The sequence below is a fragment of the Arvicanthis niloticus genome, chromosome 4 (genome assembly GCF_011762505.2).
Source record: "Arvicanthis niloticus isolate mArvNil1 chromosome 4, mArvNil1.pat.X, whole genome shotgun sequence".
In the NCBI taxonomy this organism is placed as follows: Eukaryota; Metazoa; Chordata; class Mammalia; order Rodentia; family Muridae; genus Arvicanthis; species Arvicanthis niloticus.
The window spans coordinates 122,994,345-123,007,110 of record NC_047661.1 but is presented as its reverse complement, the minus strand read 5'-3'; the positions used below and the strand labels follow the sequence as shown (position 1 = coordinate 123,007,110).

Genomic DNA, 12,766 nt, shown 5'->3' with positions numbered 1-12,766 from the left:
GGTCCTGAAGTGGGAGAACGTCATCACAGAACTGCAGCTCCCAAGAGCCCTTGCATGTTCCTATGCCGGGGTCTTGCCCCTCGGTATTCTGGGAAACTAGAGTCTGTCAAGAAGAAACCTCTTGAAGAACAGAATAGGTGAAGAAAAAAAGACTTGCTGTAACCATGATCACAGCAAGAAAAATTGCTACAAATCAGTTACATTGTGGGATTCCACGGCTTCTCTTCTACTCAGCCTCTGCCTAGCAGTTCTCAACCACGTCCGGGGGCCTCTCGGCAAGATCGACTTTCCTCTAATTCAGATCAGCCTTTTTATCTTTTGGATGCCAAAATCCAATACATGAATTCTTTGGCCCAAAATAGAACTGTCTATTAAATTAGCCATGTAGTGGAATAACCATAACTGTTGAACTATCATGAACGATGAGACATTATTAGCAGGCTTTTGTCAGGAATGGGTATCTTATTATATCTTAAAGCACACAGGAAATATAATACCTTTGGATGATATTTGACCAAAAGTGAAGAAGCAAAACAGGAGCTAGAAAGAAAGGAAGGGAGGGAGGGAGGGAGGGAGGGAGGGAGGGAGGGAGGAAGAAAGAGAGAGAGAGAGGAAGAAAGGAAGGAAGGAAGGAAGGAAGGGAGGGAGGGAGGGAGGGAGGGAGGGAGGGAGGGAGGGAGGGAGGGAAAGAAAAAAAGAAAAAAATGAAGTAAAAAATGTATAAACTGAAAATGAAGATCCTGGACCTCACATTGGCACAGCCTCCGTACTCTGTCAGAATAGCCTCTGAGCAAGTCTTAACTGAAGAGCGGACAAGTGTCCTTACAGTAAATTGGCATGAGGGAGCTGACATGGTGGGATATGCCCGTGTTCGTAAATTCACAATTAAGTGCTCATATTTATTTTTTAATTTCTAATCCCAGGAAGCATGACCTTTAAACATATGGAATAATCTTTTCTATTCACAGACTGTGTCCTGTTCAAGTCACATCATAAGCCCCTCTCATGTTCACCAGGCGTTCTAGGGTCTTACTGATTTAACAAACGTGTGTTGCAAACCGGCAGGTTGTAGGAGGAACGGCAGGGTTGCCTCTCAGTAACACCAGGGGGCCCGCAGCCGCAAAGGCATCTCCTGCAGGAGGACCTAATTGAGGACTGCCTGAGAGACCAAGGAACGCTGATGCAGGCAATGCCAGCCAATCAGGAACTGCTGTTTAAAAGAGATGCCTTCTTAGGACCAATGGGGTGCGGGTGAAGGGTGTTACAGGAGTTTACAACAGCGTTCAGACGAGCTTGCTGTGGCTTTCTCACCTGGTCCAGGAGTCTGTGTCAATGGGCAACTTACCTCCCACCCCAAAGGCAGGTAGGATTGGGCAGCGGGCGGTCCAGAACACAGGCAACAGCAGGTGACAAGTGAGACTCATTTGTAGACAAATTAGAGGGACCCATCTAGACCTGAAGTGTTAGGGCCAGAGAGGCACCACTACTCAAAGCTTCCAATTGCCAATCCACAGATGGTTAGCTGAGCCTAGAGGCAAAAGCCTCCTCAGGTCCTGCATCCCTGACCTCTAAAGGACTCGGAGCAGTCAGCCTTGGGGTCTGCTCCTAGGACAGTGGCACTCGCCGGGACTGTCCAGCACTGCCGTAGGTTTCCCTCTCCTTCCCACAGACGGTGGGTACAAAGAGGACCCCAGACAGTCAGGCGGGCAAAGATAATTTGTGGCTGTGAGAGAATCGTAGCGGGGACGTGAAGAAGTCAGAAGAGACGTTCTGAAGGATGGCGAATTGTGTACGAGGAAGGGGCTGGAGTCAGGAAGTCTTTATCCACCTCTTTGTTTTAACTTCTAATTCTCTGTATTCTTTCCTTTCTTCCATTTGCTTGGTTTTGTTTTTTTGTTTTGTTGTTGTTGTTTGTTTTTGTTTTGTGGTGCCAGAGACTGAACCAGGACTTCATGCAAATGCCAGGCAAGCACCTGAGCTACGTTCCTCAACCTGTTTTGCATTTGTTGTTTTGAGGTAGATACTTTACTAATTTACCCAGGTCAACGCTTGGGTTGGACTTGAACTTGTGACTCTCCTGCCCATGCAGCCTAGATTAAAGTCCTCTCACTCTAGATGATTTGAAACTAAGTTACGAAGTCAATTTGTATGGTCACAGTAGTTCAAGCATTCAAGAGCTTCATGGGACTAGTGAGTGACACTGGACATCACAGACACAGACCCTTCCCCCCTTGCAAAGCTCCAAGGGGGCCGAGCTCCCAAAACACAGCCTGGGATGTTTATCTTGCTTGGCTATTGGTATTGGGATTCACCATCCAGAATGCATGGGTGAAACTTAGACAGGAAAAGATGGCCACCCAGATCTAAAGGACTCCCTTGGTTCTGACGGGCATGTCCACTGGTTGCACTGAGTCCAGAATGTCTCCAGGTAATTCAAAAAAAGGACCAGGGAACAGAGGGCACCTGCATTGAGTCTGCATTGAGTCTGCATTGAGTCTTGTTTCTTGCTGTGTTCTTTGCCCAGGACAAGGAACGTTGGTGTTATTTTTACTACCATGTTTGTTTCACAGGTCTTAAGTCACAGGCTTGAATTCTGTTTCTACTCTGATAAGATTCTAGAATAGTCCTCAATCAAATGCAACTAAACTGCAAGAATGTACTAGGTCTTTTTAACCGTAAACCCACTGTGGGACACTCAAGCTGCTTTTAGTAGTTGACTCTTATAAACAGCCCTGTCATAAATGTTGACCCATGGAAATCAACTTTTCAGGATGAAAATCCGCAGGACACAGTGCAAGGAATGTTTCTTCTGACTCACAAGGCTATGAGCATCCACAGCTTAATAAATACCATGGATGACCTTTCTGAAGAGTTAGACCAATGCTCTCCCTGTCTGATGGCGGAGCAAAGACCCTCTGAGCCATGCTAGGCCCACCAGTGAGAATTATCCATCTTATGGATTTTTGCCAATACGATAGTTTTTGCTTGCTGTTGCCTCATCAGTAGCGAGGCCAGGGATCTATTTGCATGCTAATTGGCTATTTGAAGATCTAGTGAATCGTCCTTTTTATGCCACACTACTTGTCGGTGTTTGCAGACTGGTTTGTCTTTTGTTGACTGACTGCTGTGAGTGATTGGTTTACCTCTGTTACTTTTCATGTCCTGGGCACTAAATATCAGTCTTCCCCAACACGCCCCCATGTGCTCAACAGCCCCCTTGCCTGCTCAAAAGCCCAGTGACTCAAACCCCCACCCCTGCCTACTCAGCTCAGTTCCTTACCTGCTCAACACCCCCACATCCATTCTGCCTTTAACTTGCTTTAAGGTGTCTTCTGCCATTCTTAAGTTTTTCTTTACATTTGTTTGGGTTTGGAGTTTTTGTTTGTTTGTTTGTTTGTTTGTTTAGATGTGTTTTCATAGTGTAGCCCAGGCTAAGCTGGAACTACCATCAGTCTTCCTGCCTCGGCTTCTTGCAGCGTCCGGGATTACAGGGAAGAACCAGCACCTACACCTGACTTTGAACGATCTCTTAGCATTCTTTCTTTCAAGCTTCCCCTTTAAGCTCTCTTGGTCTTTTTAAAGATGGTGTTTCCCCAATCTACAATTACATTCATCTTCCTTTCTGCATTTCCTTTGCCTGAATTCTTCCCTAAATTATGTACCAAACTGTAACCTACGTGGAACTTACTTTGTGTATGAGAAGAGGTAAGCTCCCTGTATTTTCTTCGAAAATAACCAATTGTTTGAGCATCACTGCATTAGTTACTTTTTGTTGCTGTGATAAAATACCACGACCCAAAGGCACTCATAGAAGGAAGTTTATCGCTTATGGTCCATAATGGTGGAGAAGTTGCTCGGTGGCTGGGCAACTGCGCACCCTCGGCTCGTCACGTGGTTAATGTCTACCTCTGTTGACATCTCTGACACATGCTCCTCAATGGAGATGCTGCCTCTGTCCATGGCAGGACAACACATGAGCTGATGGACAACCGTTCAGATCAGTTTAGTCAGATAAAGGTCATGACTTTGCTGGGCAGTGGTGGCCCACGCCTTTAATCCCAGCACTTGGGAGGCAGAGGCAGGTGGATTTCTGAGTTCAAAGCCAGCCTGGTCTACAGAGTGAGTTCCAGGACAGTCAGGGCTACACAGAAAAACCCTGTCTCAAAAACAAAGAAAAACAACAACAAAAACAAACAAACAAACAAACAAACAAAAAGGTCATAACTTCATCAATGTCAAATTTCATCTGATCTATCAACAAGTCATAGAATAGCCAAATGTTAATTCGTCTTAACTTTCCTAGATCTACTGAAATAGTACTAGCTCCTGAAAAGCAGACCAGCACAGAAGACAAGCCTCCTGCCCTCCCACGCACCTTAGCAGCTGTTACGTGCCCTTTGTTCTTTCCTCACATCTCAGTTCTGTCACATTCTGGGGCCCTTCCTCACCTCTCTGGTTATAATAACTGCTCTTGGATGGACAGGACCTCCATTTGCTGAAGAACTTTGTACTGCCCCTACTCGCCAGTCCTTGTTCCAGATTATTGTCATCCACACACAAATGAAAAGAGTCTTCATCATTAAGGCAGAAAGGGGGGGGGGGATCCTTACTAACCCACACCTCTCTCCTCACTACCACTGTTTCCTTTAGACTCTTCCCCCAGCTCTCTGAAAAGTGTCTGCAACAGCTACAGCTTTTTCCTCTTTGAGACTCACTAATTGAGTTCCCTCCAGTTACATTTTGTTCCCTCTGACTCCTCAGAATTTGACTGTGGTCACCACTAACCTCTATGTTTGCCCAAAACAACAGACAGGTTGATTGATGCTTAGCCCCTAGCAGCAACTTCCAGCACAGGATATCAGTCTGTTGCTGAGATAACTTCATGTGGCTTCAGGGACACCCAAGCCCTGCTGTTGCCACTGGGTACCACTTGTCTCTTCTCAGTCCTCTTCAGAGAATCCTCCCACCTTCCCATTCCTACCCGGAGGAGAGTCCCTGAGCTCACAGAGTCCCAGAAACTCCAATCTTCTCTTACAAACTTTCTACATAGTCCTGTCCAGACCTCTTCCTTGAAATACCTTACAGACTACACACCCAACCTCAGCTCTGCTCTCAAACCCCTATGAACATCAAAAACACTCACTATCATCACTTGGATAGCTAATCAGTACATCAACATATCGTATGCAACACCAACGCACAACAAAACAGGAGGCTGGAGAGATGGCTCAGTGGTTCAGAGCACTTGGCCTCGCAGAGGACCCACATGGAGGTTCCCATGTGCCTGTAACTTCAATTTCAGGGGATAAGACACCTCTTCTGACCTCTCTGGGGTCCTAAATGCAGAGGTACAAAAAATATACATGCAGATGTATACATATATGCACGTAAAGTAAAAGAAGCATTTTTTATGTGTATGGGTGTTTTACTTGTATGCATGTTTGTACACTGTGTGCAGGCAGTGCCCTTGGAGACCATAAGAAAACATGTATCTCCTGGAACTGGAGGTTAGAAGCCTCCATGTAGGTGCTTGGAATAGAATCTGGGACGTGTGGAAGAGCAACCAATGCTATTTAACTATTGAGCTACTTCTCCAGTCCCTAAAAATATTTTTTTAAACCAACACAACAAAAGAATGATAACAAACCTACAGAATCCAAGCATTCCCCTGCACCCTAGCTAACCACTCCCTGCTTCTCACCTCAGTTACCCTAGAAACCATCTCACCACTTTCTACTCTGTGCCACGTTCTCTCTCCTCAATTCTAGTCCCCTCCAGTAGTTGTGAGTCCTTTAAAGTTACTAGTCAGACTATAAAAGTTTCCCAGTGGCATCTCATCCACTAAAATAAAACCCTTTCTTCTCATACCCCGTAAAGTCACCATCTGAGCCCTGACCCACCATCAAATTTATCTCTTATAACTATTGTATCACTTACTTTTCCAACAAAAAATTATCATGTATATAGATTAATAAGTCCATATGCACATCAAACTAATGTTCACTTCATGACCTTTGTTTCTGCTCCCGACTCTGCTGACACAGTTATTCACAGATATCTGCTGACACACTACTCACAGATATCTGCTGACACACTACTCAAAGATATCTGCTGACACACTACTCAAAGATATCTGCTGACACTAATTCACAGATGTCTGCTGACACACTCATTCATAGATATCTGCTAACACACTACTTAGAGATATCTGTTGACACACACTCATTCACAGGTATCTATTTGCTGACACACTACTCTCAGATAGCTGCCGACACACTCATTCACAGGTATCTATCTGCTGACACACTACTCACAGATATCTGCTGACACACTCATTCACAGATATCTGCTGACAGACACACTGATTCATAGATATCTGCTGACACACTACTCACAGATACCTGCTGACACACTCATTCACAGGTATCTATTTGCTGACACACTACTCACAGATATCTGCTGACACACCAATTCACAGGTATCTGCACAACTAAACTATTTTGTCTTCAATCCACTTTTTATCCTCAGAATCTTAAACCTTGTCTAACACATAATAGGTGCACGGTATTTGTTGAAGACACAAGCAAATAAATGTTCACATATAAACTTGTTATGAACTTGAATCAACATTTTAGCTTAATAAATACATTAAAAAGTTATTCCCAGTGCCACTCACTTTCCGTTGTTTTACAGAGTCCAGCTTTATGAGCCAATATGAAGCCACTTTTGTTTTATAATGCTTCCAGTTATCCATGATCTGTTGAGGGAGAGAAGTTAATAAATTTAATCTAGACTGCTCACCGAAAGTAGTAAATGGACGTGTTAGCACTTATTATATCCATTTGTGCAGCGAAGGCACTCTGAGATTACTTATAATAAAAATTCTACCATTCATAAAAAGATACCTGCAAGGATTTAGACAAGCCGGGTACTCTAAATCTGAGCCCTTTTCGTTCTCTTCAGTTAGAGTAATATCACTCAGTTAGAAATTCTTAGATACACACATTTTTAGGTAAAACTCCAACACATAGATTTTCTATCTTTATTCACAGGGCTGTGTTACCCACAGAGTAATAAAATATTGAACAATACATTAAAAGTCAGCCTATATTCAATTGGAGTTCTACTAGCCCCTTATTTTGTATTACCTGTATATCCACAGAATTCCTCAATATATACTCTAGTATAATGTATACTGTAGCGAACATTTAAGTCTGGAACACAGCAGACATACAGCAAAGGATCTAATGGCTGCCATTAACTATTAATTATGTTTCATTAATTGTATAAGCCTAACAATATTCTTTACCGAAGAAACACATTAGCTACATATACTAATTCCACTCTCTAGTTTTCTAATTAAAAATAGCAGACCTTAATGGGACCGCAGTGATAGTAAGAGCATTCATTCCTCTTGTAAGGGACCCGGGTTCAATTCCAAGCACCCACTTGGCCACACATAACTGTCTGTGACTCCTGTTCTAGGGAGTGTGATGTCTTCTTTGACCTCTGAACAGTGGGCACATACGTGATGTACAAACATACATGAAGGCAAAATAATCATACAAATAAAATAAATTCAAAATGAAAATATCAGATCATAAAGGACAGAAAAAGATGATGCATCTGCTGCAAAGTTACTGGCTTTTCTTAGAAATAAACATTATCAAAATAAGTAAAAACTTCCAGCCTTCCAAAGCTCACTGGGCAAAGTGTTTGCTGCCAAGTGCAACCTTCGTTCAATCCCTGGGACCCACACACATAAACATACTAAATAAAAAATGTAACTTAAAGTTTTAAAACATATCTATCACAATGCCTTATACTCAATCTAAATTTTCTTTTGCTATAGCAAGCTCCCTGACAAACAATATATGACTTTAACTTTTGAAAAAAAAAAAAAAAAAAAAAAAACTTATCAGCACAAAATTCAAAAGACTTGATTGCATAACGGTAATTCTCTAATAACAAAAATACGATGCTGTTATGGATTTTTGCAGCAAGAACTCTTTTTCTTGTTTTGTTATTTCTAAGCACTTGCTTTATAAAGCCAGGTGAACAGTAAAAGGACCTAGGGCAAGCTTTGGTTCTTATTCTACATAGGGCAAGCTTTGGTTCTTATACTACATATGACCACTAGATGGTGCCTTGTCTTCTGGAGGAAAAAAAATCACAACCCACCTATCCCACCGCTAAATGTTCTGTCGCCAATGAATGATCTAGGAATGGGCACTTATAAGGCATGTTGGATGGAGAAGAGAAACCTTGAGTGAAGAAATGTTCTTCCTTAAAACAGTTTTAGTGACCTTGGATTTCTTTCTAAGCTAGGAGCGAGTCCTGACTGGAGCGGCTGAACTTCTGCCATTTCCAAATGCTCCACTAGGTGGCAGACGTGAAAATAACTCATCCAGGCTGTTTCAAAAACGTGATTTTCCAGGCATCACCTGTAACTCTTCTTGACATTTTCTACCAGGGCGCTATTTCCATCCTGTCTCTTTTCATCTTAAGCTCTTCGACTTAGTCAATTTTTAAATAGAAGAGTTTATCCTCATATTTCTTTGATCATGAAGAGCAGTTATTATTTGATGCTAATTATTCTCACTTGTAAGCCTTATTATATGACAAAGTGTTCCTAATAACTAAAATGAATTCTTCTACTTTATAAAGTTTCTGGGGGCAAAAAGTAACATCAATTACACTTCCTATTTAATTAAGTACAATTTGACCGGAAAATACATTTTTGTGTGTGTAGAGGTATAGGAGTCATGTGTGCATGTACATATGTGTACAGTGCACATGTATGCTGGTGTTTATGTGTGCGCACATGCATTGCATGCATGCCTGTGGAGGTCAGAGGTCAGGCTTGGTGTCTTTTCACTGGGGCTCACCAGGTACCCTGGAGTAGCTGCTGTGAAACCCCAGGAGTCTTCTTTTCTCTGCCTTTCCAGTGCTAAGGTGACAGCTGCGGCCACCATGCCAGATCTTTATGTAAGTTCTAAAGATTCAACTCAAGACCTCATGCTAGCCCAGCAAGTGCTTTACCAACAGATCCATCGCCCCTGTCCCAGGTAATACATTTTAATGCTCTCAGAGGAGTAGACAGATGTTCCTGGATATCACACACATACTCACATCTTCTATCAGCAGCTCCGACTCTGCATCTGACTTCCCCGGAAAGCGGATCCTCATGTCCTTGAGGACAAACAGGGTCTGACTGGTGAGGTCGTCTTCCTGCTCCTTTGTTTTCAATTGCCGCAAAGACTCATTCTTAAATTTGAAAGAATATAGATACATGGAGGGGGTCTTATTCCACTGTACCAGTATAATGTGAAAGATAGTTCTAGGTAAAAGGGATGCACTGTTAATTTTTAAAGTGGATAATGGTTATTATTTGTAAGAATGTCTTTTTATATTTTCTCCTGGTTGTATTTTATGTTGCTCAAGATATAAACATCACATATGTGTAATTTAAAGGGATTTCTTAATCTGTTTCATTTGCCACCAATTCTTAAACTGGATAATAAGATCAGTCATCATTATGAAAAGAATGAATTCACTTATGTTTCCTGAGAAATATTGGAGAGACTCATTCTTAAAATTTGTTAATGTTAATGAAATAGGGACTTTATGTAAATCTCTTTTCTAGCTCCAGCAAAATATAGTAGAACCACTGACTTTCTCAGTTGTAAATATCTCTAGTTTATGCTGAAAAGGGGATATGCCATGTTAATTTAATATGCAGAAAGCATTCCAAACAGCATCATACATAGGCGGCTCGAAAAGTAGAATTTACCAGTTTTTAAACTATTAATCTAGAGTCTTCAGAAGTATTTTCCATACACTAAATGTGCTTGTTTCTATAGAAGATTAAGATATTACAAGAAGGCCGGGAGGTGGTGGCCCACACCTTTAATCCCAGCACTTGGGAGGCAGAGGCAGGCGGATTTCTAAGTTCGAGGCCAGCCTGGTCTACAGAGTGAGTTCCAGGACAGCCAGGGCTATACAGAGAAACCCTGTCTCGAAAAAACAAAACAAACAAAAAACAAACAAACAAAAAAAAAGATATTACAAGAAAAAGAAACATGTGTTTACAAAAATGCTTATGAACAACAACATCACCTTCCTGCATCAGGAAATGATTATCAACACCGTTACCCTCCTGCATCAGGAGATAGAAAAGAAGGCCATGCTTCTCTCTCTCCAACCTTGAGCTCTGTGATATGGTGGAGCTTGCCTCTCCTGTACATGAACAATGCAGTTTCCCAAGGTCATGACTGAATTACAGAAGGTGTGGGGGCCCCTCTCCTCATCCTCTCGGCTGGTCCCCTCTCCACCTGCTTTTTGAGTACAGTGTTCTGTAACCTTGGAAGGGTACAACCAATCGAGAGCTTACCACCAGAGTGTTGGCAGAGCTGGCGTCGTTACTCTGAGGCAGGTGTCTCACGTAAGAGGAAGCACGGTTTAAGGAATGTGACCGAGACGCTGACGTTGGTCGTGCTAATGGTATCACTTGTTGAGAAGAAAAGGGGCGCACATCCCCTCTGGAAGGTAAGTGAGCAGAGATGGACCGAGGGCAGCTGACCGAACGCCTCATGGAATCTATCGATGATGGAGAAGTGGTGCTGTTAGTACACTTTTCTCCCTAGTAGGTCTCTGCAGACTAATGATTAGACCGGGTGATGTCTGGGTGACAAAGGTCAGGCCTAGACACCATCGAAAGAAGAGAAGTTCTGGTGTGTGAAGAACAGTTTTGCTGGGGAAAACACTGTAAACAAGACTTCAGTGCTAAGTTCTCCAAGTGTGGTGTTAGAGAACCAGAAAGAAAGAGGCGAACACCCATGAGCACATAGGTCCTGCTCCTTGATGTCACCCTTATAGAAACCTGACAGTCAGAGTGTGTGTTTGTGTGTGTGTCTGTGTCTGTGTATGTGTGTGTTCATGTGTGTAAATGCAGGAACACACATGCCAAGGCACATGTGTTGAGTTCAGATGACAACTTCAGTTTTCAGTCCTCATCTTCAGACTTGTTTGAGACAAAGTCTTCTCATTGTTCATCATTTACTGCTATAGATGCAACACTACTTGCCCCCCCCCCCCAGAGTACAGGGACTCCCCTGTCTTCATCTACAGCCTTGCCATAGGAACACAGGAATTACAGACATGCTTCTGCAGCCAGCATCATCTAAGTTATAGGAATTTGAACCTAGGCCCCTCATACTTGTACAGCAAGCATTTCACCCACTGACCCATCTACCTAGCCAGGAAAAGGGATTCCTATTGTCTAGAATATCAGAAGGGCCTTCCCAAAGTCCCACAGCAAGATGGTGGCCAGGGTCAGCCAACACCTCAAGTCCTCACCATTTGATTGCTAAAAGTTTCCATTTCTCTATAAGTCTACAATGCGATCTACTAACCTTGGGTTAAAACTGGCTATTTGAGTCTCTGTGTCAGTCAGAAATTAATCATTTCACAGTAAGTATCACAGGAGAGAGGAAAGAACAGACAGTGGCCAGGGTAAACAGATAATGGACAAATTCAGGGATTCTGGTGGGAGTCACAAAACAGAACAATATGAAGGTTACTCTAAGTAAACATAATTGACTAATAAAAGAGCTGCAGCATAACTGATAAGTTTTACACACACACACATATACACATAGACACACACAGACACACATACACACAAAAACAAATTTCAATAGCAGACGATTTAAGTGAAGAAAAAAATGAAGTCAAAGAACAGAGCTGTTATCAAAATAAATATCTAAGGAAACCATCATGTATTTGCCCTTGTGCATTCTGGGAACACTGAATGAAAGAGAAGCAGCATCCCTGGTAAGCTGTGACTCCAAACCTGGAAAAAAGAGAAATGCTCAACTCCACCAGCATTTTAATCTTTTCGTCAGCTCATTTTTCCTGTAGATCCTCTATCCTGGGTTTGTTCTCTGCTCAGAGAATATATCAACCTTCATTAGTTAAATAAATTAATAAAACTCACAAGAAGCTGGGTTGCATACCCAAAGGTCTCTCTTCATCAGCTGTTGGAAAGAACTCAAAACTTCATAAAGGAAGTTTGATGGAAATAAATGGTAGATTTAGAGGCACACTACAAGATACTATGAGAGTGTGGTAAATGTAGTATTGTTTCTTTATGTTCTGAGGAGCATAAAAATATACACTCATTCAAGTTTTAGAAGATGCTGTTTAAAAACAAAACAAAAGACTTCTCTTGCAAGTCTTAGTTTCCTTCCATACCTGTGACGCACAGCACTTTTTAGCAGCACACTATATAGAAACATGTCACTGGTCAGTCTACCTTTAAAAGATATTAGTTATGAAGGTCATGTATTTAACATATAACAGTAATACAAAGGGAAGAAGAAGAAGGAGAAGGAGAAGGAGAAGGAGAAGGAGAAGGAGAAGGAGAAGGAGAAGGAGAAGGAGAAGGAGAAGGAGAAGGAGAAGGAGAAGGAGAAGGAGAAGAGAAGAAGAAGAAGAAGAAGACGAAGAAGAAGAAGAAGAAGAAGAAGAAGAAGAAGAAGAAGAAGAAGAAGAAGAAGAAGAAAAGTAGGATGAATTCTAAACCATTTTCTCCCAGCTACACTGTAGGTCTTTACAGGCCTTAGGTAAGGATTGACTAATGAGAACCTGATTGTGGGGTAGAAAGAAAATATTATTGTCTCTGTCACCTTAGTTTCTCCCTTATCACCTACATACCTGGAAATTCAGACAAGAAAACTAAAGTAGTTAGATACGCCGGTGGTTC

The 12,766-nt window shown here is 42.2% G+C and overlaps 1 protein-coding gene across 5 annotated transcripts in view; it reads right to left on the bottom strand.

Annotated features, from left to right (window-relative positions):
• Positions 1-12,766, bottom strand: part of Ttll7 (tubulin tyrosine ligase like 7) — a 124,339-nt gene that overhangs the window by 33,514 nt on the left and 78,059 nt on the right. For all 5 annotated transcript variants that reach the window (XM_076933356.1, XM_034500155.2, XM_076933354.1 and 2 more), the window contains 3 exons: positions 10,394-10,599; positions 9,133-9,267; positions 6,677-6,757 (listed from right to left, as the gene is read on the bottom strand). In XM_076933356.1, the coding sequence (XP_076789471.1) occupies positions 6,677-6,757; positions 9,133-9,267; positions 10,394-10,599 (422 nt within the window). The remainder of the gene's footprint in view (positions 1-6,676; positions 6,758-9,132; positions 9,268-10,393; positions 10,600-12,766) is intronic.